Source organism: Osmerus mordax, chromosome 9 (assembly GCF_038355195.1).
Source record: "Osmerus mordax isolate fOsmMor3 chromosome 9, fOsmMor3.pri, whole genome shotgun sequence".
Taxonomy (NCBI): Eukaryota; Metazoa; Chordata; class Actinopteri; order Osmeriformes; family Osmeridae; genus Osmerus; species Osmerus mordax.
Window position 1 is genome coordinate 512,361 of NC_090058.1, and position 26,470 is coordinate 538,830.

The 26,470-nt window shown below is 52.0% G+C and overlaps 1 protein-coding gene across 1 annotated transcript in view; it reads right to left on the bottom strand.

Moving 5' to 3' along the window:
• The window catches only part of LOC136949008 (ryanodine receptor 3), an 88,831-nt gene that overhangs the window by 14,096 nt on the left and 48,265 nt on the right, over positions 1–26,470 (bottom strand). The window contains exons 39-78 of the mRNA XM_067243199.1: positions 25,907–26,107; positions 24,335–24,437; positions 23,249–23,383; positions 20,838–21,111; positions 20,026–20,140; positions 19,315–19,447; positions 18,639–18,742; positions 18,358–18,493; positions 16,897–17,083; positions 16,458–16,566; positions 16,209–16,329; positions 15,008–15,177; positions 14,672–14,892; positions 14,458–14,548; positions 13,580–13,720; positions 12,142–12,305; positions 11,851–11,929; positions 11,509–11,598; positions 11,259–11,408; positions 11,089–11,151; positions 10,896–10,971; positions 9,994–10,117; positions 9,774–9,889; positions 9,422–9,489; positions 9,185–9,306; positions 9,013–9,062; positions 8,839–8,899; positions 8,014–8,252; positions 7,397–7,478; positions 7,080–7,210; positions 6,665–6,979; positions 6,297–6,537; positions 6,095–6,182; positions 5,910–6,002; positions 3,579–3,612; positions 3,206–3,372; positions 2,970–3,029; positions 2,366–2,500; positions 2,150–2,262; positions 1,108–1,207 (exon numbers count right to left, since the gene is read on the bottom strand). Coding sequence (XP_067099300.1) covers positions 1,108–1,207; positions 2,150–2,262; positions 2,366–2,500; positions 2,970–3,029; positions 3,206–3,372; positions 3,579–3,612; positions 5,910–6,002; positions 6,095–6,182; positions 6,297–6,537; positions 6,665–6,979; positions 7,080–7,210; positions 7,397–7,478; positions 8,014–8,252; positions 8,839–8,899; positions 9,013–9,062; positions 9,185–9,306; positions 9,422–9,489; positions 9,774–9,889; positions 9,994–10,117; positions 10,896–10,971; positions 11,089–11,151; positions 11,259–11,408; positions 11,509–11,598; positions 11,851–11,929; positions 12,142–12,305; positions 13,580–13,720; positions 14,458–14,548; positions 14,672–14,892; positions 15,008–15,177; positions 16,209–16,329; positions 16,458–16,566; positions 16,897–17,083; positions 18,358–18,493; positions 18,639–18,742; positions 19,315–19,447; positions 20,026–20,140; positions 20,838–21,111; positions 23,249–23,383; positions 24,335–24,437; positions 25,907–26,107 — 5,202 coding nt within the window. The remainder of the gene's footprint in view (positions 1–1,107; positions 1,208–2,149; positions 2,263–2,365; positions 2,501–2,969; positions 3,030–3,205; positions 3,373–3,578; positions 3,613–5,909; positions 6,003–6,094; positions 6,183–6,296; positions 6,538–6,664; positions 6,980–7,079; positions 7,211–7,396; positions 7,479–8,013; positions 8,253–8,838; positions 8,900–9,012; positions 9,063–9,184; positions 9,307–9,421; positions 9,490–9,773; positions 9,890–9,993; positions 10,118–10,895; positions 10,972–11,088; positions 11,152–11,258; positions 11,409–11,508; positions 11,599–11,850; positions 11,930–12,141; positions 12,306–13,579; positions 13,721–14,457; positions 14,549–14,671; positions 14,893–15,007; positions 15,178–16,208; positions 16,330–16,457; positions 16,567–16,896; positions 17,084–18,357; positions 18,494–18,638; positions 18,743–19,314; positions 19,448–20,025; positions 20,141–20,837; positions 21,112–23,248; positions 23,384–24,334; positions 24,438–25,906; positions 26,108–26,470) is intronic.

The following is a 26,470-nucleotide window of genomic DNA, read 5'->3' on the forward strand; positions in this document are numbered from 1 at the left end:
ATGACCTGGTCTGAGCCAGCTACAGTCGACATGAACCTACATCACTGGGTTGTCTCTGGACAACTATTTCAGCAGTTATGCACGATCTTTGCAAAGTTTCTTAGATTTTTTTTTGGGGGGGGGGAGAGAATCTCTAACAAAGTTGTGCAAAAAGCAGACCTTTTAAGGCCACCTCAAAAGCTTTCAAAACAACATATTCCCCAAAAGGCATGAAAGCGAGAGCAGAAAAGTCAGAGACAAGACAGCATGCCTTCCATGACTGTCGTCAGTAAGCTGCAGCATTAGCTCTGGATGCTGCCTCACCTGTGGGGGGGCGTGGCTTCAGGACAACACAAACACACAGCTACAGGCTCTGACATCACGGCTGATGTCATGCACGCCCTCTAGGGGCGGCAGCCTAACAGCAGCACAAACACACCGGTAGAGCGACACTGAGCCACAGCAGAACATGACGGCCGGCGCCCAAAGCCCCGCCCAGGCTGCTGGAGCAGGACACTGGAGGTGAGGACAGGAGGGGCTGTCCCCCCACAGAAACACACAGAGCAGTGGGCACCGCGTTACTTACTGCCAGGTCCTGAACTAGCTTCTCTTCAAAAGAGTAGGTCTCTGTCTCTATCCATATTCTCTGATAGGCCAGGAGGAAGAGGTTAATAGAACGATGCCTGGGGAGGAGGAGGGACAGGAGCAGGGCAGTGGAGCAGAAGGAGAGAGGAGGAGGAGGAAGGGGAGGGGGAGAAGGAGGAGAGAGGAGGAGGGCACACTAGTTAATACTGGTTAGTACAGGACACTGGCAAATCCAACTGGTCACCTTGAGGTGCAGATATATTTAGGTCATAACGGTTATACAGTAAAACAAAGATAAGATCTAACAAATATAGAAGTTATCTAGTATATGAATGGAGGCTACACACAGTCAATGCTACAAGGGATGTTCAGATTCAGGCAGACCAGTCGAAACGCCACTGAGAACACTGAGTGTGGGAGTTAGCTACGGTCCCAGCACACGGCTAGAGCAGGGTCAGGGTCAGGGCAGGGTCAGGGCAGGGTCAGGGCAGGGTCAGGCGGAGGGTCAGCAGGAGAGAACACGTTCTCCAGGCGTCACATTACCGTCAGCATGAAGAGCAGACTGTCACAGTCTGCCTTCTCATACATTTTTTCCAGCCATAAACGTTGGTAGGCGATGAGGAAGTAATTATTATTTTTGTGCCTGAGGGGAGGTACAGTGGTTACATTCAGGACAGAACACAGCAGAACAGAGTGTGAGTGTGTGTTTCTATGTGTGTCAGCTATAAGGGTTACAGGAAACACATGAGCTGAAGATAGATCGGGTAGGGAATGAGAAGAGCACAGACCTTTCACAACAAAGATATACAGTTCCAGACATAAATAACAGAATACACAGAACCATCATTTCTGCCTTACTGTCACGACTCAGTGTAAGCAGTAGCCCTGTGCATAAGACAGCCAATCACTCGCTCAAATGAGTCATCCCATCGCCAGGCGACAGCTGAGCGCACATTAAAGATGGCCGCCCCCAGGTTGTACATAATTGTTTTCCCCCTCCCGCCTGTTTTCCCTCCTAGCGCTCTGTAACTGAGTTACAGTGCATCTGGGCATGAAATTGCTACTGTCCTTCTCCTATTCCTCGATAACAGCCCGCAGGCAAGACATTTGTCATACAGAGTGGGGGTGGGAAACTTCACATTAATACAGGGTCAGAGCCCAGGAGAAGCATGAGAGTTGTGATGTGGAGACAACTAGCGTAGCCGAGCTAGCACTGAGAAGAACAGCTACACGCTAAACTCTTATGGCCTCCTCTGCTGGCGTTCCATTAGCGGAGCTCTATTGTGTGAGGAGAGAGTGTGCCAGTGTAACAGCTGTAGTGGCGCAGACCATCAGTTTAGCTTCCCCCAGATCTTTACCAACACCGGACTTCAAACTCGGGCACTCTGACCTACGAGCGTGACTACAAACAAACTACGCCACAGAAGAGCTAGTTCTTCACTGGCGCGGGTGGACTATTTATACTGAGGAGGAGGGACCTTCCCCATTCCCCTCTGCTACACTAGCTGGGAGTGGAAGGACCTTGTTAGGAAGCACAACTGAGGTGAAGGAGGGGGAGAGACAGAGGAGGTGCAGCTGTGGGTACCTGGGCAGGTTGTAGAGAGGAGCCATGCGGAAGCAGGCCACCACCGCTCGTTTCCTCTGCTTGGACAGCAGCTTCTGCCACACACACTTCTTAGACCTCAACGGCTGCTCCACCTAGCGTCGCCCCGGCACAGCACAGCAAGCACACCGTCACACCCGAGTTATCACTGACAGAGCTTCCAGAAGGTTCCTGAGAGGAGGAGTAAGGAGAGCAGACCTGCTCCAGGTTGAAGACCGCAGCGGAGATGCTCTGGACTCTCTCCACAGTCTTCTCTGGGTCTGGAGGGCCTCCGTTCTTCACCACCACATGGCGGTACAGGTTCAGCTGCCAGCGCACAGCAGGGTCTCCTGACTGGGGAGGGGAGGGGAGGCTGGGCATCGCTCACCACACTGTGTCTACCAGACTGTGACTACCAGACTGTGTTTACCAGACTGTGACTACCAGACTGTGTTTACCAGACTGTGACTACCAGACTGTGTTTACCAGACGGTGTCTACCAGACTGTGTTTACCAGACTGTGTTTACCAGACTGTGTTTACCAGACTGTGTTTACCAGACTGTGTTTACCAGACTGTGTCTACCAGACTGTAACAGGAGTCAGGTGGCTGAGCGGTGAGGGAGTCGGACTAGTAATCCGAAGGTTGCCAGTTCGATTCCCGGTCATGCAAACTGACGTTGTGTCCTTGGGCAAGGCACTTCACCCTACTTGCCTCGGGGGAATGTCCCTGTACTTACTGTAAGTCGCTCTGGATAAGAGCGTCTGCTAAATAACTAAATGTAAATGTAAAATGTAAATGTAACAGAATACTGGTCCACTGACCTTCACCTGCAGGTGCAGGTTCTGTCGGAGGTGCTCCTTGACCTCCTCGTCTGAGTCTTTCTGTGAAGAGAACACAAACACAGACTTCACTCACCGAACCTCACATGTCAGTTAGGTAAGCTGTGGGACCCTAGACCCCAGAACCAGCCCAGTCTAACCCTAACCCTAACCCCAGCCCCAGCCCAGTCCCAGCCCCAGCCCCAGCCCAGCCCCAGCCCAGTCCCAGGCAGCCTCACCAGGCCGTAGCGGGTCTTGGCCAAAGAGATGAGCTCCTGGTCTCCGGGGGTGCACATGTTGAGGCCGATGGGCAGCATCTTCTTCAGCGCCGCCACGATCAGCGAGGTCTGGACGGAGTAGAACTCCCCTCGGCGCTTCCTGTGTTTCCTCTCCTGGTCCTGCCCCCCTGCCTGCCCCCGACACAAAAAACCTCCCTGAAGCAGACTGGAACTGTCATAGGCTGGACATCAGATAAGGTGCACTTTAACGCTGTGTTCACACCAAACTCAAAGCAAATTATTTGCGCGAATGAAGCAAATTATTTGCGCAAATGAAGCACATTTTCGTTTCGCATTCTTTTGTGTTTATTCGCGCAAATCGCTAGGAGCCAACCGTTTTTTTCCGTTGTCAAGCATGTCCGAAATGACTACTATAAACAAACACGTAGATAAGTAGTCGTATAGCAGAGGATGCCCACAGACAGCTACAATACTCTTGCCCTCAGTTTCTTTTAAAACATCACTGTCATCTCAACATTGATCAACTTTTGCAACACAGGTTCAGTGAAAGATGCGATAAACGCAAATAGCGCAAAGTCGCGTCATTCACACAAATTTGCGTGTTTGCCTTGACTTTAAACATAATCTCGCCGCGCGAAAATTTGCGTCGTGTTCGGTGTGAAAACAGAATAATACACGCATGTTGGCTCTGAGCAGTTCCATCCATCTTCCAAATGAGAACACGTTGACAGACTATTCCTCCAGAGCTTATTTCACAATGAGAGCCCACACATGGATTTAGGCTCAGGCAGCACATTAGAGTGAAGCAGTTTGTTTTATCAGCACCAGCAAAATCTGCACACAGGCTAGAATCTGTGCCAGTGAAGCATTTAGAGCAAGCTGTGGGCTGCGGGCTGCATGAGCTCACTGTTTTCCTGTAACAGACTGAGGTCTTATTTCATAAGGAAGGACTGTACAAAAGGAGGTATGCACACACACACACACACACACACCCTCCTTCAACAACACACACTCTTCATCACTTCACACTCTTATTCTGTGGTCTGAGACAAACTCAACAGCAGAGTGGTCATCACACACAAACCCCCTGTCATGTGATCCCATGATCTGTGGTGATTGTCATGGTTTTCACTTATGGAAATGGAGGAGCCACACCCATCTGGGAGTGACTGATGATGCTAGTTAGGATGTCAGACATGGCGACGAATAGGGGCAATGGCCATGAATGATTGGCTGATAATAATAGATTTATCAAATACACTATTGCCTGTCCTTTCCTGCATTTGAGCATTCAGGTAAGACCCGGCACATACACCATGACTTTGGCACATGCACCATGACTTTGGCACATACACCATGACTTTGGCACATGCACCATGACTTTGGCACATACACCATGACTGCGGCACATGCACCATGACTTCGGCACATGCACCATGACATTGGCACATGCACCATGACTTTGGCACATGCACCATGACTTTGGCACATGCACCATGACTTTGGCACATACACCATGACTTTGGCACATGCACCATGACTTTGGCACATACACCATGACTTTGGCACATGCACCATGACTTTGGCACATGCACCATGACTGCGGCACATGCACCATGACTTCGGCACATGCACCATGACATTGGCACATGCACCATGACTTTGGCACATACACCATGACTTTGGCACATGCACCATGACTTTGGCACATACACCATGACTGCGGCACATGCACCATGACTTCGGCACATGCACCATGACATTGGCACATGCACCATGACTTTGGCACATACACCATGACTTTGGCACATGCACCATGACTTTGGCACATACACCATGACTTTGGCACATGCACCATGACTTTGGCACATACACCATGACTTTGGCACATGCACCATGACTTTGGCACATACACCATGACTGCGGCACATGCACTATGACTTCGGCACATGCACCATGACTTCGGCACATGCACCATGACTTTGGCACATGCACCATGACTTTGGCACATACACCATGACTGCGGCACATGCACCATGACTTTGGCACATGCACCATGACTGCAGCACATGCACTATGACTTCGGCACATGCACCATGACATTGGCACATGCACCATGACTGCAGCACATGCACCATGACTTCGGCACATGCACTATGACTGCGGCTTCCAAACAGCTGAGTGAGGGAGAGGATGGAGGACTAACACAACATGATCACATGACGGCACACTGCTTTGTTTTTGTGAGATAAAAACAAACAAGCTATCAAGCAACCAACAGAACCTTCCGAAACCCTGTGTGTGTGTGTGTGTGTGCAGTGAGTGTGTGTGTGTGTGCTGTGTGTGTGTGCTGTGCTAATGGTAGGTGATGGTATCGCAGCTTGTTCTATAAATGTTTGTTTGTTTCTTATGCGACAGGGCAATGAGACAATGTACATTTTTCTCTAACCCTACTTCTGTAAACAAGAGAGGAGAGGGAGAGGGGAGAGGGAGAGGAGAGAGGAGCAGAGAGGAGAGGAGCAGAGAGGAGAGGAGAGGAGAGGGAGGGAGGGAGGGAGGGAGGGAGGGAGGGAGGGAGGGAGGGAGGGAGGGAGGGAGGGAGAGGAGAGGAGAGGAGAGGAGAGGAGAGGAGAGGAGAGGAGAGGAGAGGAGAGGAGAGGGAGAGAGGAGAGGAAAGGAAAGGAGAAGAGGTATTCCCCCGTACCTTAGACATTTTGCTCTTGTTGTCCCCAGTCAGGAAGGACAGGTTGTTGATTTCATTCTGAACCACAAAGTTCTGCTCTTCCCTTTTGAAGTTCTGAGGAAAAAACAATGAGAAATTGCATTCATACTTTTTATTTTGATATCATAAATTAGACAGTGTGTCTAAAGATTAAGAAGCAAACCTACGTGTGATTTGCACCAGAGTATGAAGATCTCTGCCACCATTCTGAAAAGCTCATTGGAGTCATCATCCGGCTCCTTCAGCCACCGACACCTGCAGGAGGAGAGGTGAGTCCCTTAAACACAGGGCCTGTCAACAGCCTGTCATGTTCCCATCTCCATCCTTCACCACTCAAAAACTCAATTTCCCAGAGTTCCCCAGCCCCACCTGTTGTTGTCCACATATCGGATGAGCATGGGGTAGAAGGCATACAGGTCGCGGCAGAGCACGGCAAACTCGTCCAGGATGAGCAGCTCTGCCTCCTGGGTGTCTCCCCTCCCCTCCGCCTTCAGCTGCTCCTCCTCACACACCACCTTCACCGTCTTCTTCCTCAGCTTGTCCAGCGTGGGCAGGAAATGGCTCTTCAGCAGGTCGGCTCTGGCCTTGCTGATGATTGGCTGCACGTACACTGCACACACAAACATTCAGAGTCAAGTTAGGATGCTGAGAGTGACAGACATGGTCTCCTTTAAGGAGGTCACACAGAAGAGGTCCCCAAGAGGGCTTTTTGACCCCCGGGCAACCCTCCAGCCCACCTGCGATCCTCTTCATCCAGGAGGCTTCGTCGATGCCCAGGTTGCTGTTGAGGATCTTGAGGATGTTCCCCAGGATTAGGCTGAGGTGCTCGGAGGTGACAGTGCTGCAGCAGCCCCCAGGGGCCTGGTTCTCGGGGCCCCTCTCCCACCAGTAGGACAGGTAGTTACACAGCATGGGAAGCACCACCTCGATGACGTGGGGCATCTCCGTGTAGCGAGCCCCGGACTCGGCCATGTCGTTGATGTCCTTCATCAGCACCTCCAGGCGGGGCATGTCCGGACACATCTCCTCCACAGACTCAGGCATGCCGAGCACTGGACACAGACAGGCTCACAATGTGTACACACTAAACTACCAAGCAGAAAGAGAATCTGGAGTGTGTTTGTGTTTGTGTGTGAGGGTGGGGTTCCTCACTGGCTCGTTCGCGGGGCGTCTTGGTGCTGAACACGGAGCAGGGGTTGTGTGTGTTGAGCAGGGGCTCCAGGAAGGCTACAGGCATGGCCCCGGCCAGGGTGGCCAGACACTCCCCCAGGGCGGGCAGCTGTCTGCGGGGAGAGAAGCACAGGGGAGGGCTGGGGAGGCTGGCACACCTGCTAATACATCCACTATGGACATTTTATATTTTTCATGCCAAGTCAGGTGCAAATGACTGGGGCATTGTACACACAGCACAGGCAAATAGGCAACCATTTGAAACCTCTGATTCAAACTGACCAGGATTTAAAGAGTACCTCTCAACATAGATGTTCTTTCCAGTCCCGAGAGCATAGAGACTGGTCAGGATACGATAGCAGGACAGCTGCACATCATCCACTGGGAGAAACAGACAGCTGCTTTAGCATTTGTTTCTATAGGTACTGTAACAAGAATATATTTAATTCATCCATCCATCCTCCATTCCATCCATCACTCCATACATCCATACACCGTCCATCAATCACTCCATCATCCATCCATCCTCCATTCCATCCATCACTCCATACATCCATACACCGTCCATCAATCACTCCATCATCCATCCATCATCCATCCATCCATCACCCATCAATAATCAATCCATCCATCACCAATCTATCATCCATCCATCCATCACCCATCTATCATCCATCCATCCATCACCCATCAATAATCAATCCATCCATCACCAATCTATCATCCATCCATCCATCACCAATCTATCATCCATCCATCCATCACCCATCTATCATCCATCCATCCATCACCCATCAATAATCAATCCATCCATCACCAATCTATCATCCATCCATCCATCACCAATCTATCATCCATCCATCCATCCCCCATCTATCATCCATTGTCCCTGGCGCTGTGTGCTGCAGTGACTCACAGATGAGGTCCAGCTGGAGGTGGTGCTGGGAGATGTGCTGGAACAGGGCGGTGAGGATGGGCAGCAGGGCCACGGTGGTGTAGTTGATGTTCTGAGACACGCCCTTCATCTGGGAGCGGGAGTGCGTGAACTTGCCCAGCTCCAGGTTCCCCAGGGTCTTCTCCAGATCCTCCGCCGCGTTCTCGAAGAACGTCCTGAGGCCCGCCTTCACCAGCTCTGCGCCTGACTTCATCACCGTCCTATTGGATGACACACAACGCAGGATTACTGATGAGCCAATGGCTGAACAGTATGCAAAGGACGTTGTAATCTCCAATCAGGAGAGGCTTGAATGTGAGACGACATGATTCACATGCTTCCCAGGAGGATTTGGCTGTGTAATATGAGATCTGCTTGATCACTTTGACCGCCCTGAGGTCAAATTCCCATGATTTATACGTTGTATTTGGTTGATTTAGATTCAAGGTTAGGTTGTCAGTGTTGCAACATTATGAAATAATATGACACCCTAGATGGTGTGATGCATTAACAACATTAGCTTGTCCCTTTTTACATTGCTCCATGTTGTCCACGAATGCCAACACTGTTGTGAAAGCTGTGATGAATGTGTTGAGAGGAGGGACACCTCCACCAATCTTGTTAAACAAAAAACTTTTCGAAACTTTTCTCAGAAATATTTTCTCAACCTTTCGAAAACGTTTTTCAAAAAACAAATATTCAACCTTTCAAAACGAGGAGGAGAGGGGAGAGGAGAACAGAGACGTCTAAAACAAAGTAAATTAAGTATTTGTACTTTGTTACTTCCCATCTCTGAGTATTACCCACCTGGTGTCCAGGGTGTGTGCCAGGATATGAAGACAGTTGACCATGGAGGTTGAGTCGCTACCTGCAGGATGACACACAGTTCTGGAAGCAGATACGGGCATACAAAACATGTCCTAACTGTGATATACCCATCCCTCCCTGCCTCCCTCCATTCATCCAGGCATAACTCCTTACCAAAGAGGGAAATCCTATGTCTGACAAGAGCTGCCAGTTTACAGAACAGGCTGGAAACAGGAAGCAGAGAGAGGAACATGGACAGATCAGATGAAGAGGTACAGAGAACAGAAGAGGGAACAGATGAGCAGTGTGCAGTGTGAAGGCAGAGGTGGTCAGAGTGAGAGGGCACCTGGTCACCAGCTCCTTCTCCTTGTTGGAGGCGTAACCGCTGCTGCTCAGGGCCAGGCTGGGAGACGACAGGAAGTGGAGAGAGTGATTCTTGAAGTACTGGTCGATGAGAGGCAGCAGGACCTGCGGGCGACAGGGGTTAGGGTTAGGGCCACATCTGAGAGACTGCTGGACTGGACTTTGTTCTTCATATTCAGGGGTTGTTCATGATATTCAGTACTATGTTGTACTTCCTCACTTTGGCAAAGAACTTGATTTCCTGCTCGTGAGGTGATCTGTCAGTTTTCCCACTGGACGCCATGGCCTCTGGAACGAGTTCAGAAAGATCTAGAAGATCTAGACTGGACAGTTCTAAACAGGACAGATCTAGACAGGGCAAGCTTTACTTTGATTATTTAATCCAACATTGTCTAACCTGAACAGGTGGATGTGAGGTGTGGATGTGAGGTGTGGTAGTGAGGGCAGGACTTACCCAGGTGGATGTGAGGTGTGGTAGGGAGGTGTGGATGTGAGGTGTGGTAGGGAGGTGTGGATGTGAGGTGTGGTAGGGAGGTGTGGTAGGGAGGTGTGGTAGTGAGGGCAGGTCTTACCCAGGTGGGCGATGAACTCCTGGGCCGAGTCCACATACTTCAGGAGCTTCTTGAGGAACTTGTAAGCGAACCTCTTCTCCAGGGAGGACGAGTCGTGGTCCTGGTCCTTCAGTCCTCTATGGAGCCGTGAAGGTACATGAAGGTTACACTAACTACCATGTACTACACACACACACACGTACAAACACAGACACACACATGTATAAACACACAAACCCACCGTGTGAGAGTGTATCCGTTGAGCAGCAGGAAGCGGAGGAGGTCCTGGGCCTTGTCGCGGTCCCGAGCCTTCTCCTTGGTGGTTAGGGTGTCGTAGGGCACCAGCAGGGGGTGGCTGCCTCCACCTGGCACACACACACACACACACACACACACACAGCTCTGTACTGGCTGCCAAATACACTCTAATGTGCAGGAATAGTGATGATTTCAAATATCAAAGATGACAAAGAAAGGCACATCTGAATGACATGAGTGCTAGTGACAGCTCTCCTGCCCAGTGTGACTGGTGAGGAGGCGTGTCTCAGGTGAGGAGGCGTGTCTCAGGTGAGGAGGCGTGTCTCAGGTGAGGAGGCGTGTCTCAGGTGAGGAGGCATGTCTCAGGTGAGGAGGCATGTCTCAGGTGAGGAGGCATGTCTCAGGTGAGGAGGCGTGTCTCAGGTGAGGAGGCGTGTCTCAGGTGAGGAGGCATGTCTCAGGTGAGGAGGCATGTCTCAGGTGAGGAGGCATGTCTCAGGTGAGGAGGCATGTCTCAGGTGAGGAGGCATGTCTCAGGTGAGGAGGCGTGTCTCAGGTGAGGAGGCGTGTCTCAGGTGAGGAGGCGTGTCTCAGGTGAGGAGGCGTGTCTCAGGTGAGGAGGCATGTCTCAGGTGAGGAGGCATGTCTCAGGTGAGGAGGCATGTCTCAGGTGAGGAGGCATGTCTCAGGTGAGGAGGCGTGTCTCAGGTGAGGAGGCGTGTCTCAGGTGAGGAGGAATGTGGCTGACAGCAGATGGTGCAGTAGAGCAGCTCCTCTGCTCTGTGATTGGCTTGTTTGGTCTCACTCTCATCAGCAGACAGTACATGGACATGTGTGTGTGTGTGTGTGTGTGCGTGTGTGTGTGTGTGCTAGATGTAGAATCACCTCTGCTTCCAAGCTCAGTCTTCTTCTTCTTGGCCCAGATGTTGTGATGATTCTCTGCCACCACCTCCACCAAGCCCTTCACACAGAGGAAGGTTACATCACCCACATCATGGAGACAAGATTCAACACAATGTAGCTGTTCAGCACTCTCTCAGAGGTGACTTCAACACCAACACCATGCCAGGTCGCTCACCTGCTGTTCTTTCGACAGAACCACGTTGCTGGTGTCTAGAGGGCTTGGGTAGAATCCATTCGCCTGCCAGCATACAAGAAAACAATGGTTAACACTGGGAGGCATTTAGCTGACTGCAGAGTCACAGTTGGAACTGTCCCAGCAGCAGAAGTGCAGCTCCAGAGCTGTACCTGGGAGGAAGTCTGGGAGATCTTCCTCATCTTCTCACTCTCCCTCTGCAGACACGTGGTCTCTCCATCCCTGGTCCTGTCGATGCTCCAGCCTACAGCCAGCATGCTCTTCAGAGACTCTCTCACCGGCCACCTGTAGACCTCCTTCTCCTAGAGAGCACCGGGGAGAGGTGGAGGTCAGCCCTGCTGTGGGTCACCTCACCTGTCCTGGAGGCTGGTGTTGGGGTGGGGGATGATGTGGGTGTGGCACCTTCTCTGTGAGTCCTTTGTAGGTCCTGAGTTGAGGGTGGGTCTTGGCCTTCTCATCCACACAGTCTCCATACTTCCATCCCAGCAGAACCTGAGGAGTACACACACAGTCTCCATACAGTTACAGCAGTTACAAACATCACTCCACTAAATACAATATCAGAAAGATTAAAGTTCCCTAAAAGAAAGTAAATGTAAAAAACTATATAAATAGTTTGCTCAGCCAAAGTGGAATCTTCACTACGCCCTTAAATAATGGAGCCAGAGATGGCTGTGCATCCTTCACAGTCGCATCTGAGATCATCTCATCTAAACTCTGAAGAAGGGCTCCTCCCTGGCCTACCTTCTCTGCTGCCCATCTGTCATGACAGTGCTCCGCATACTTGTTGGCAACGTGCTCCAGCTTCTCCGGGAGAGATATGCTGCAGGGAACAAAGGTAAACAATCACTCACCTACCCAAGGAAGGAAATCAGCCCTACAGGGGGTATGGACATTTACGTACATATTAATTCACATTAATAAAAGCCCTGTGTATGACATCAGAGGACAGGGGCTGTACACAGGGAGGTATGTGAGGCAGATGAAACAAGCTGGTGAGTTATGTCTGCAGCGCAACTGTTCAGATGAGCTCACCTGCAGGTGTTTATGGGCCTGGGGTCGAAGCTGCCATGGGCGTCCACAGACACAGGCTTCTCCAGGCCGGCGCAGGCCGAGGGCTCCATGTAGTCGGGGGGCAGGGCCCCAGAGATCGCACTGAGGCAGGGCATGGCCATCTTGAAGAGGTCTGGGTCATACTTCTATCCGGAAGGGAGAGATGTGTTAGAGAGGAAGTGAGGGAGAGAGGGAGAGGGGAGAGAGGGACAGGGGGAGAGAGGGACAGAGGAAGAGAGGGAGAGAGAGAGGGACAGAGGAAGAGAGGGAGAGAAGGACAGAGAGAGGAAGAGAGAGAGAGAGAGAGAGAGAGAGAGAGAGAGAGAGAGGGAGAGAGGGAGAGAGGAAAAGAGGAAGAGAGAGAGGAAGAGAGGGAGAGAGAGGGAGAGAGAGAGAGAGAGAGAGAGAGAGAGAGAGAGAGAGAGAGAGAGAGGGAGAGGGAGAGAGGGAGAGAGGAAAAGAGGAAGAGAGGAAGAGAGGAAGAGAGGGAGAGGAAGAGAGGGAGAGAGGAAGAGAAAGAGAGAGAGAGAGGGAGAGAGGGAGAGAGAGGAAGAGAGGGAGAGAGAGGAAGAGAGGACGAGAGCGAGAGAGGAAGAGAAGAAGAGAGGAAGAGAGGGAGAGAGGAAGAGAGGAAGAGAGAGAGGAAGAGAGAGAAGAAGAGAGTTCCTCTAAATGACTAAATGTAAATGTAAGAGAGGGAGAGAGGGAGAGAGAGGAAGAGAGGGAGAGAGGGAGCCAGAATATATGGATAGTCATGACCTTGAATGACAGAACTAAGTTGTGGATCTGGTCTGGGTGAGGAGGCAAGCATATATTTTTATGGGGAATTTCATCAAAAACGTGAGAGAATATAATTTCCAGAACGCTATTGACCAAAATCTAAGTTGAAGGAATGTCTGGAGGGGATGGCAGCAGATCTGTGAGTCAGGCATGGAGATCGATCATCTGTTTAAATATGTTTTCAGCCCTTCATGTGTGCACTCAAAGATGTCCTATCATCTCCTAATCAATATCTGACACACAGTCTTGAATATGAACAGTAAGAACCTTAAACAAGGCCATTTCTAAGACCGCCAATCCAACCAATCAGAAGGAACTTGGCTGTGTGCTAGAGAGCTGGAATGTTCCTCCAGTACAACAAGGTGTAAACTAGGGGCCAGGAACATAGACAAGCCTTCACCTTCACAAAAGGGGATAGCTTAGTGGTTAGAGCACCTGACTGCGAATCAAGATGTTTCAGGTTCCCCTGTACTGTACATCCCTGTGGATAAAGGCAGAGCTTTGTGGTTTTGTTGTGTACAGGTGATGTCAGTCTGGGATTGGTTGAGGAGAGCTGTGATGTTCTGATGACCACCAAGGGGGTGAAGAAGAACTGATGTTCTCCAGATGTTCTCCAGATGTTCTCCAGATGTTCTCCTACCCTCTGTGCCAGCGAGTCGAAGACGCCCCAGAAGATCTTCTTGGTGAGGAGCAGCTCAGCGTCGGAGGCGGAGCCACAGCTGGCCCCGCCCACCGGCAGGCAGTAGTACTTCCAGCTCTGCTCGTAGTGGTTGGTCAGAAGCTGAGGAAGACATGGGGCAAACGTCAGGTGAGGAGGGGGGCAGGCGGGGGGCAGCAGGGGGGCAGAAGGGTGCAGCAGGGAAGAGGGGCAGAAGGGGCAGCAGGGAAGAGGGGCAGAAGGGGCAGCAGGGAAGAGGGGCAGAAGGGGCAGCAGGGAAGAGGGGCAGAAGGGGCAGCAGGGAAGAGGGGCAGAAGGGGCAGCAGGGAAGAGGGGCAGAAGGGGCAGCAGGGAAGAGGGGCAGAAGGGGCAGCAGGATACTGAACCAGTCCTCCCTGCTGCTGTGTGCTGGAACAGTCTGGCCCCGAGCCAAACATCTCAAACAGGATATATAACAAAGCAGCGCTGAGGGAAATTAATTCTCTCGTCCCTTGGTGTGCACACAACAAACGAGATAAACATCAGAAAATGTGTTGTACCGGCATACATAAGCCAGTCACCTGTTACTACACTTCCCACAATCCCTTGGGGCAAAGCAGTCAACATTGCTTTAATCAACCTCTCCTATACTGTACCATAGACTACATAGCCAGGCTGCTCAACAGCCCAGAGAGACAGAGAAACAGAACAAGGCAGAGAGAAGCAGGGAGAGAGAGAGACAGGATAGAAAACAGGAAAAGATAGAGAGCAGGAAGAGAGAGAGAGCATGAAGAGAGAGAGAGCAGGAAGAGAGAGAGGGCATGAAGAGAGAGAGCATGAAGAGAGAGAGAGATCAGGAGAGACAGGCGATGCTTCCCAACCCTGAGAGGCATCTTGCAGTACTCGGTCAGCAGAGGAACATCAAACACCAGCCTCCGCAGCAGCTGCTGAAGCATGGAGGGCCTCAGGTACCTGGGAACACAGGTCACAGGTCACAGCCAGGCTCCATCCCTATTCATCCACCAGCTCACATCCAGCATGACCCAGGCAGGTCAGTGTCAGGGTGATTAGGGTGAGGGGGGGAGGGCTGCCCACCTGCACACGGCCAGCAGACAGTCCTCGATGGCGTCGCGCTGGGCCTTGGTGAGCGAGCGGCCTTTGGACAGCCGGTAGACGGTGTGCAGGGTGGAGTCCACCAGCGAGGCGTAGTGCTCTGAGCCAGAGAAGTGCGGGGCGCAGCGAGTCAGCAGGGGCAGCATGGCTGAGCCGATGTAACGGTTCATGGCCAGGGCCATCTCTGTGGTGCTCAGTGCCTCCTGCAGGAGAGAAGACAAAGGTCACACAGTCTCACTAGAGGTCGTGGGTCATTAAGTTAAGGCAGACCAGACCCACCCACCACCCCCCCGACCAGCCCAGTCCAGGCCCTCCTACCGTGTCCAGGGAGGCGGAGGCCCTGAGGTCGGGCAGGAAGCCCACCTCCAGCAGGTGCAGCAGGAAGCTCTGGTCCTCGATGCCATACACACGGTCCAGGAACAGCACCATGGGGGCCTTGTGGTCCGGGCAGAAGCTGGCCGCCATGTCTGGCTCGGTCACCTCCCCGTCTGGGAGGCAGGCAGGGAGGGAGGCAGGCAGGCAGGGAAGTAGGGAGGCAGGGAAGCAGGCAGGTAGGCAGGGAGGCAGGTAGGGAGGCAGGCAGGCAGGGAGGGAGGCAGGGAGGTAGGGAGGCAGGGAGGCAGGGAAGCAGGCAGGCAGGGAGGTAGGGAGGCAGGGAGGTAGGCAGGCAGGGAGGCAGGGAAGCAGGCAGGGAGGCAGGTAGGCAGGGAGGCAGGGAAGAGGAAGGAGAGGAAACAGAGGGAGAAAAGGACAATGAACAACTGTGGGTTTTATATTTGTCTTGGTTCTTTTCAAATTGTATGTTTTATGGCATATTAACAGTGTTTTGTGGTGTATTAACAGTGTTTTGTGGCATTTTAACAGTGTTTTGTGGTGTATTAACAATGTTTTGTGGCATTTTAACAGTGTTTTGTGGTGTTTTAACAGTGTTTTGTGGTATTATAACAGTGTTTTGTGGTGTATTAACAGTGTTTTGTGGCGTATTAACAGTGTTTTGTGGTGTATTAACAGTGTTTTGTGTTGTATTAACAGTGTTTTGTGGTGTATTATTAACTGTGCTTGGACCAGGACCCATTCAGAAGGAAGCCTGTGCATCACACCGTCTCTTCTGATTAAGAGAACCATGTGTATTCATTAGGAGCAAGGCAGCATGGGAGAGTTTCTGGGGAGGTGCACACACACACACACACACAGGCTCACACAGACACACACACACACACACACACACACACACACACACACAGGCTCACCCAGACACACACACACACAGGCTCTCACACACACACAGGCTCACACACGCTCACACACACACACACACAGGCTCACACACACACACACACACACACACACACGCTCACACACGCTCACACACGCTCACTCACACACACGGTTCTTGGCGAGCAGGCAGGGTAGTGTTCACTAACAGGGTGGTGGGTGTGTGTGTCTGGTTTCCCAGAGTATAACAGATCTGAGATATTGCGGTGTGTGTGTGTGTTAGGCCGCTGGGAGCTGGAAGCACCTTTGTTGACGGTGGGCATCTTGAAGGGCAGACTGATGATTCCCACGAGGTCCTGGGTGGGCACCAAGGAGCGCAGGATGGCTCGCACGCGCAGCGCCTCCCCCTTCCCCTTGTTTATCAGCTGCAGGGAGAGAGAGCTGGTCAGAAACCCTGCTCTGCTCAACACCCCAATGGTATCAATGTGTGTGTGTGTGACCGTGTGTAAGAGTGTGTATGTCAGTGTGTGTGTGTGTAGGGGGGGGCACTCACGTGCATCTCAGGGGCGCACCGCCCCAGCAGGTCGATGAGAGCAGAGTAAAAGGACATGATAGCGTTGCCCATGTGCACCACCTCTTCCTCCTCCTCATCCTCACCAGAGCTGCGCAGAGAGGGGGGTTACCACGAGCATACAAGAAACAATCCCACACACCCAGCTAACATCATGCTGTCTGCCTGTGCTATGTTAACTTTGCAAACAATGCCACCTAAGCTAACTATACTACCAATACTCACATACTAACTATGCTACACACACTAACTATGCTACCAATTCTAACCATGTTACCTATATACTAACTATGCTAACTATGCTAATGTAACCAAGTTGAAATGGTTAAGCTCACTTCTCAGTATAAATACCGTCCACCCGCTCCACCCGCTCCACCCGCTATGCTAACAGGCTGCTAGCCATGTGTCCCAGGGGTCTCACATGTCTGAGCTGACTCCCTGGGCGGCGCTGGGCAGGTCGAGGGCGGGGTTCTCTGAGATCTTGATGGCTTCCTTCATGGCAGCCAGCAGGCCGTTCCCACCCTCCCCCCTCAGGGCCGGACCGAAACACTCCGGACGTCTGATCAGCAGCTTCACCACAACACTGGAGTTCTCCTCCACACTCTCACCTGGAGCACACACACACACAGGGATACACACACACACACACAGGGATACACACACACACACACACACACACAGGGATACACACACGCACACACACACACAGGGATACACACACACACACACATAGGGATACACACGCACACACAGGGATACACACACACACACACAGGGATACACACACACACACACACATACACACACACACACACACACGCACAGGGATACACACACACACACACACACACACACACACAGGGATACACACACACACACACACACACACACAGAGGTGCAGACACGCATACAGAAGATTCAATACTGGCACATTGCGAGCAGACTCCACACACACACTCAAGACTCATAAAACTGCAAGTGGGAAGAAACCACATACATAGCATAAACCTCCCTGACATCAGCAACACCCCCACACCTCTCCCCCCCCCAAGAGCCCCAGCCCTCTCAAGGCCCAGACAGAAGGCTCATTTAGAGAGTGCTTGCCAACGTATCGCCACTTTTTCTGCTCCATCACTGTCAGGATTCAAATTAATGGCTGGTGCAAGTGTTACAGCCAGGGAATGTTTCCAGCTCCCAGGATCTCCACTGAGCTGATAGTGCCCAACCCCCCCGGTTGACAGGAAACTCTAGCAGAGACTAAACACCTCCAGCTATTAGGGAGCCTCATCCCCCATCCCAGACCCCCTCTCTCCCACTACCCCCCCATCCCAGACCCCCTCTCTCCCACTACCCCCCCATCCCAGACCCCCTCTCTCCCCTACCCCCCCATCCCAGACCCCCTCTCTCCCACTACCCCTCCATCCCAGACCCCCTCTCTCCCACTACCCCCCCATCCCAGACCCCCTCTCTCCCCTACCCCCCATCCCAGACCCCCTCTCTCCCTTACTCACCCATCCAGGCCTCCACCCCTGTCTCAGGACACCCCTGTGTCTACCAGGACACCCCTGTCTCTACCAGGACACCCCTGTCTCTACCAGGACACCCCTGTGTCTACCAGGACACCCCTGTCTCTACCAGGACACCCCTGTCTCTACCAGGACACCCCTGTCTCTACCAGGACACCCCTGTGTCTACCAGGACACCCCTGTCTCTACCAGGACACCCCTGTCTCTACCAGGACACCCCTGTCTCTACCAGGACACCCCTGTCTCTACCAGGACACCCCTGTGTCTACCAGGACACCCCTGTGTCTACCAGGACACCCCTCTCCCAGACCTCCACCCCCTGTCTCCATCAGGACCCAGCTGACAGGAAGTGCTACCGTTGACAAAGACAGCAAAGCGCAGGAAGGAGAGGTAGCGCTCGCCCTCGATGGGGTTCCAGCCAATGTCTGGGTAGCCCTTATCCAGCAAGATGGGGCAGCTCTGGAGACCACAGCCAGCCAGGTACGTCACCACCTGGCTCACACACACGCACACACACACACACACACACCACGCACACACACACCAATACATAGGAGTCCCCATTAGCATTTAATTTATATTAAGTAATAGTGATATGACATTTACAATGAATGCAAGCGATGGAAGGCTCTTTCACCTTGTCCAGGTCGGGCTCCTCCAGGGCCAGGGCCAGCCCGTTGTTGTCCATCACTGAAGAAGCCGCCACGTCCAGCGGGGTGGAGCCTCTCATGGCTGGGGAGGCTGGGAGGCGCGCGCACACACACACACACACACACACAGCAGTTACTACAGCAGTTTATAATACACTTAGTAGTCATTACAGTGAATCATGTCCAGGTGTGCTGGCAGCAGAGTTGTGTCAGCCTGACAGCAGGGGGCAGTATCATCACTCTACAGGCCAGCCTGACAGCAGGGGGCAGTATCATCACTCTACAGGTCAGCCTGCAGGGGGCAGTATCATCACTCTACAGGCCTGACAGCAGGGGGCAGTATCATCACTCTACAGGCCAGCCTGACAGCAGGGGGCAGTATCATCACTCTACAGGCTAGCTGCTTCAATAGTCTAGCTGCTGGACTGTCCTTTGTCTTTGGACTATTTTCTACTTTGTGTGTGTATGTATGTGTCACGGGGTCAGGTGTGTCTGCAGCCTGCAGTCCTGCAGGACGGGTCAGGTGTGTCTGCAGCCTGCAGTCCTGCAGGACGGGTCAGGTGTGTCTGCAGCCTGCAGTCCTGCAGGACGGGGTCAGGTGTGTCTGCAGCCTGCAGTCCTGCAGGACGGGGTCAGGTGTGTCTGCAGTCCTGCAGTCCTCACCCAGTCCCACGCTGCTGTTCTCCAGCAGGTAGCTCAGGTGGTCGAACATGGCCTTCTGGTTCTGACGGCTGATCCGGCAGAAGTAGCACAAAAAGCGACAGCAGCTCGCCACCATCTTGGGGAAGGCAATTTCCTGTGGAACACAGTCAGATCTTACCACACAAGTAACAACAGTGATAATCAAATGACTAAAAAATGACTAAATGTAATTAATTGAGAGGCTTCCCGAGTGAACATGCTCCTCCTTCTGGTGTTCAGTCTAGCGCTTGGCCTCTGAACACCGTCAGGGTAGCAGGGTAGCAGAGGGTAGCAGGGAGGGTAGCAGGGTAGCAGGCTAGCAGGCTAGCAGGGTAGCAGGGTAGCAGGCTAGCAGGGTAGCAGGGTAGCAGGCTAGCAGGGTAGCAGGGGGTAGCAGGGTAGCAGGCTAGCAGGGTAGCAGGCTAGCAGGGTAGCAGGGGGTAGCAGGGTAGCAGGGTAGCAGGGGGTAGCAGGGAGGCTAGCAGGGTAGCAGGCTAGCAGGGTAGCAGGGGGTAGCAGGGTAGCAGGCTAGCAGGGTAGCAGGGGGTAGCAGGGTAGCAGGCTAGCAGGGTAGCAGGCTAGCAGGGTAGCAGGGGGTAGCAGGGTAGCAGGGTAGCAGAGGGTAGCAGGGAGGGTAGCAGGCTAGCAGGCTAGCAGGCTAGCAGGCTAGCAGGGTAGCAGGGAGGTCAGTACCTGGGATTTGCCTCCTCCCAGCACGTTGACCATCACCTCCATGACGGTCTCGTGCATGCCCAGCACGCGCATCAGGTTAGGGTGCTGGTAGAACACCTTGTTGTTCATGATGTCCCTGAGAGCCACAGCAGAAGAACACACAGCCAAGCAAGTTACAGGGAGGAAATCCAAGCACTGATTTAAAAGCCAAGAGAAATTCAAAGCTCAGTCCAGTCAAACCATTAGTAGTCCTGCTGCCTCTCACCCCACCCCAGCCCTGCTGCCTCACACCCCAGCCCTGCTGCCTCTCACCCCACCCCAGCCCTGCTGCCTCACATCCAGCCCTGCTGCCTCACATCCAGCCCTGCTGCCTCACACCCCACCCCAGCCCTGCTGCCTCACATCCAGCCCTGCTGCCTCACACCCCACCCCAGCCCTGCTGGCTCACATCCCAGCCCTGCTGCCTCACATCCAGCCCTGCTGGCTCACATCCCAGCCCTGCTGCCTCACACCCCACTCCTGCTGCCTCACATCCCAGCCCTGCTGCCTCACACCCCACTCCTGCTGCCTCACATCCCAGCCCTGCTGCCTCACACCACACTCCTGCTGCCTTACACCCTAGCCCTGCTGCCTCTCATCCAGCCCTGCTGCCTCTCACCCAGCCCACTCTGCTGCCTCTCACCCAGCCCACTCTGCTGTCTCACACCCCAGCCCTGCTGCCTCACACCCCACTCCTGCTGCCTCACACCCCAGCCCTGCTGCCTGTCATCCAGCCCTGCTGCCTGTCATCCAGCCCTGCTGCCTCACACCCAGCCCACTCTGCTGCCTCTCACCCCAGCCCGTCAATCATCAGCTTCTCCTCCTCCTTGCCCATGCGCACAGAGAGCAGCGAGCGTATCTGGCCCAGCGAGGCCAGCAGGGAGATGGTGTCGGGGACAGAGGCAGAGGAGATGGAGTAGGTCTTCCTCATGGCCCTCAGCAGCTCCCCGATGCCGTCGTACTGCCGCCGCAGCAGGCTGAACATCTTGCGGACCAGCTGGGGGTCCTGGATGTGGCTCTCCTGGGACCAGCTCACCATGGTCTGGGAGATCAGCTCCTTCAGGTTGGCTGCGGACACACGGAGGACAGACACAGCATCACACCTGGAGCTGGTGAGGTACTTCATACTGTTTGTTTCACGTATTCAAGATAACCATCTCAGAAACATTACAACTACTGTGAGAGCATTTTGCCCATGCTATATATATATATATATAAACATGAACTTAACAATTGCTTGGAAATATCCTGCCTGACTATCCAGTCTGCTGTGTGTTTAATAATCACTTTCAATGACCCCATGACCTAGAGTTCACAGAAGGGAGAGGGAGAACCTTCCCTCCCAGAAACACCAGCCGTCTGCAGAACGCACACTAACCCTGGACAGACTGCTCCTTACAGCACACTAACCCTGGACAGACTGCTCCTTACAGCACACTAACCCTGGACAGACTGCTCCTTACAGCACACTAACCCTGGACAGACTGCTCCTTACAGCACACTAACCCTGGACAGACTGCTCCTTACAGCACACTAACCCTGGACAGACTGCTCCTTACAGCACACTAACCCTGGGCAGACTGCTCCTTACAGCACACTAACCCTGGACAGACTGCTCCTTACAGCACACACTTCCCTGGCTTGTCCCTCTGTTATCTAGTGTTACCAGTGTTAAGCCAGAGAACGCATGCAAAACACATTCAAAGACTGGATTCACACACTTGGTTCAGAGATACAGAATTATACAATGAACCAAATTTGAGTTTAGAAAAGAAAAAATTGCCTTTCAGAGTTGGAGGACTCTAGTCACACTCTAGTGTGTGAGCTCAGCAACAGCTTCTTTCTGAAGACAAGGCTGAATGTGAGCAATATCAGAGGAATTCTTTCCTTTATTTGGTTTGTAAAGAAAATACGTTTGTGAGCTCATTCATGACCAGGCAGCAGAGTGGAACTGAGGCAGAGTTATGTAAGACACACTCACATGTACTAACAGTGCTGCTGAATACTGGGTCACTGTGGCCACTGTGGCCAAACTGAACTCAGTCACCAGTTCACACAGCTGATACAAGGGCTTCCCTGAAAGGCTTCATTACAACTAGATCGATGAACCAATCACTGCTCTGTGTGTGTGTGTGTGTTTTGTGTGTGTGTTATGGGTGTGTGTGTGATATGGGGTGTGAGTGTGTAATCTGATGAAGTCAGAGTTTCCCACCGTGGCTAGGCAGCAGGCGAGAGGCCCCCCCTCCTCCAGACACATCTCCATAACAACATTGAAAAATAAATGGAATTGGAAATGAATAGCAGTTGGACTACATCCCTTCAGTTTCTCTCTCTCTAACCAGAGTAAGTAAACATGATAGAGTCCTAAACAGAAAAATATACGTTTTACTTTTGAATGCATTTAAGAGTAGCACTAGCAATTACAGTACTCATACTACACCATACTACACCATAATACAGGTATACCAGTAGAACTACAGTAGCAGTTACAATAACAGCAGCAGGCTGTAACTGTAACAGTTTAGCAGGGTGTAACAGTGTTTTTATTTTTCTATATAATTATTGTATCTTGAATGTACCTTTTATTTATGGAAAAAAAAAAATATTAAGAAGATTAAGGTTTTTCTAAGAATGTATCTTGTGTTGACTAAATTAGCCTGAAGGTCAATCCTTAATATTAAATTGAGACGTTTTAAGTAATTTCCAATTGAGTGGTTATTTTTTTTATTAGGGGTGGTATAAGACTATATACATCAAAGGAAAATCTTTAGCTAACCCCCATTAACAAAATATTGTCCTTTGAAGTATATAGCCTAATATTATTTGAGGTTTTCTTTAGCACTTCAGTAAGTATCGTGATTCCGTAGTGATATCGTGAGGAATCGTGATGTATTGAATCGTAACATGTGTATCATGATATATATCATATCGCAAGATACTTGCCAATGCCCACCCCTAGTAGCAGTAACAGTGTAACAGTAAGAGGCTCTTACAGGGGGTGGTCTGTTCCTGTAGCAGTAACAGTGTAACAGTAAGAGGCTCTTACAGGGGGTGGTCTGTTTCTGTAGCAGTAACAGTGTAACAGTAAGAGGCTCTTACAGGGGGTGGTCTGTTTCTGTAGCAGTAACAGTGTAACAGTAAGAGGCTCTTACAGGGGGTGGTCTGTTTCTGTAGCAGTAACAGTGTAACAGTAAGAGGCTCTTACAGGGGGTGGTCTGTTCCTGTCTGGTGGGTGTCTCCTCAGTTCTCTGCTGGTGACCTTTGACCCTGTAGACCAGAGCGAGGAGACGGCCTGTGATGGACGTGTCCTGCTCCTGCTCCTCCTCCTCCATCGGGATGCCTGCACACACACACCCGCACACACACACCCGCACGCACACACACACAAACACATAAACAACCCTCCAGAGCTAACATCGTTTCCTCGAGGTCACTTCCATCAGGAGTCAGGAGAATCTCCTAGTGGTCTTCCTGTCCTCATTGGTCAGTCCCCTGGTCTCTGGTGTGTGTGTGTGTCAGTCTCCTGGTCTCTGGTGTGTGTGTGTGTCAGTCTCCTGGTCTCTGGTGTGTGTGTGTGTGTGTGTGTCCCCTGGTCTCTGGTGCATGTGTGTGTGTGTGTCAGTCCCCTGGTCTCTGGTGCGTGTGTGTGTGTGTGTGTCAGTCCCCTGGTCTCTGGTGTGTGTGTGTGTGTGTGTGTCCCCTGGTCTCTGGTGTGTGTGTGTGTGTGTCAGTCCCCTGGTCTCTGGTGTGTGTGTGTGTCCCCTGGTCTCTGGTGTGTGTAGGGCTGCAGGATTCAGAAAGCCATTATACTGGCAGCTGCCCCAAGGAGAAACACTATTCAATTATTTATCAAAACATCAAGGTGTCAGAACAATCTAGTGAGGCACTGAACTATGACACTTCTGCAGCATGTGTAAGAGAGATAGAGGAAGGGAGAGAGGGAGGGAGAGAGAGCCAGAGAGAGAGGGAGGTAGAGAAGGAGGGAGCTGGTCAGGGGAACAAGACACCCTCATCTTAGTTACAGTAGTTTTTGTTACCCGTGCAGGTAATATATCAAATTTGTTCTGAATGATTCAATTTTGATGTTTGATTTTAATTACACCTTGATGTTGTCTGTGTGGTGTTCTCTTTTTGTGAGTTTACTGTCACAGCATCAAGAGGTAGTTTTCCTGCCAACAAACAGAAAACCGTTGAGGTGCATCAGTGTAGCTAAGTCTCTGAGTGTGTGTGTGTGTGGTGTGTGGTGTGTGTGTGTGGTGTGTGTGGTGTGTGTGTGGTGTGTGTGTCCTACCGCAGTGCAGACGCATCTCCTTGTGGAAGTTGTACAGCTCCTCCTGGATGTCCTCTGGACAGGGGCAGTCCTCCCCAGAACTGAAGCTCAGCAGCATGTTGATCTGGACACGCACACACACATGCACGCACACACACGCACACACACAGATCAGAGGGTTACAGGCTGGTAGAGGGGAGGACAGGAGAGAGGCACGGGGAGGGGATGAGGGGGACTAGGACTCGTCCTTCCTGTCCTCCTCAGATGGAGGAGAGTAGAACCATGCTACCTGTGATCCTGTTGCTGTGGGGATGACACAGCAGAGAGGGATGGATTAGCGCAGCCTTGAGGCTGGGCTGTGGAGGGCACACTCACATTAAAGAGCTCTCTCTAGGTTTAAGAGCTCAAAGCCCTCTCTCAGCTCAGCTCACTGCCTAGGAGACCAGCAGATGATACAAACCAAGCAGGAATTTCATCAACAGTTGATCATGAGGAGCAATATCGTTCCTCTGCACCTAACTCTCCAGCCAGCCTCTCATCATCAGAGAGGGATGGCAACAGGGCTCCTTGTTGCAGGTGACTCCGTTTGACCTGTGACCTTTAACTGACAACGAGAACAGTGTCTTCATCATAAAAGTATTGGCTTTTAATTGTTATCAATTACTGAAAATGTCCACATTTGAACTGCTGTCATTGTATCCTTCCATCACCCATCCCCCCTCATCTCTCCTTCACTCTCTCCTTCACTCTCTCCTTCACTCTGCTCTCTTATCTCTTCTTCCCTCTGCTCTCTCTCTCATCTCTCCTTCCCTCTGCTCTCTCTCTCATCTCTCCTTCACTCTCTCCTTCCCTCTGCTCTCTCTCTCGTCTCTCCTTCCCTCTGCTCTCTCATCTCTCCTTCCATCTGCTCTCTCATCTCTCCTTCCCTCTGCTCTCTCTCTCATCTCTCCTTCCCTCTGCTCTCTCTCATCTCTTCTTCCCTCTGCTCTCTCTCTCATCTCTCCTTCCCTCTGCTCTCTCTCTCCAAGTTTGCTCTGAAGTGATGTGAGCCTTGTCTGTGATAACAGTGTGATGAGGTTAACACAGACAGATGCCTGCAGCCATGTTCTCAGAAGGTGGGCAGCGGTTCAAAACCCCAAGCTGAGTTATGAGGCAGGGGCCAGCGTCTGGATAAAACTGCTGGCCTGTGACTTTCTCCAACACCATAATTACAAAAGAAGGTACCTATCATCTATGTCATTAAATCTGGGGTTATTTCAGGGGCAGGGCAGGGTTAATCAGACTAGAATCAATCAAAAGTCTGGTGGAGAGAGTGCTAAGTTGTTATTGGTAAACGTCCCAGATTCTCCCTCCTTCCCTCTGTTGACGAGTCATGCTGCCTGGGGCACAGCTCTGCACAGGCCTCAGCCCCCCTCCCCTCCACGCTGCCTGGGGCACAGCTCTGCACAGGCCTCAGCCCCCCTCACCTCCACGCTGCCTGGGGCACAGCTCTGCACAGGCCTCAGCCCCCCTCACCTCCACAGGGAACCAGCGACCCTAACCCCAGCAACCTGGTCTTAGAGAGAAGGGGAGGGGGGTGTGGAGGTGGTGTACCTGCTCCTGGGGAGGAGAGCGGAACTCCTTGGTCTTCCTGGCGGTGACGGCAGCGGACATGTTGAGGGCCAGCATCAGCTCGTTGTAGCGGAACTTCTGGTTGTACTGCAGCTTGGAGACGAAGCGGTCTGAGAAGGCCACAATGGCCTCCACGCGATGCTTCAGCTCACAGTCACAGAAGTAGTGCAGCAGCTCACACATCTAGGACACACACACACACACACCTGTAAGCGCTTAGATAACAGGTGTGTCTGATAGCAGAGTAACGGCATGTCTCTGATGTAGGGCGAGATGAGGGAACATGACTTCAGGATGATACTGAGCCTTTCATGTGCGAGTGCTTTAGAACGGGGCCATAAATGTTAGGAGGGGAAGGGGAGGGGGGGGGAGATAGTGAGATCAGAGCAGTGGACCTCTGTCATCAGTCAGTTTCCTGGATGAAAATATCACCACAGTAGGAACAGATTTAAGGTCAACTTGGGTTTCCTCTCAGTAAAAAAGTTGGTAAAAGGAAACCTGACCCTGGATCAGATCTGAGGGTTACCTGACCCTGGATCAGATCTG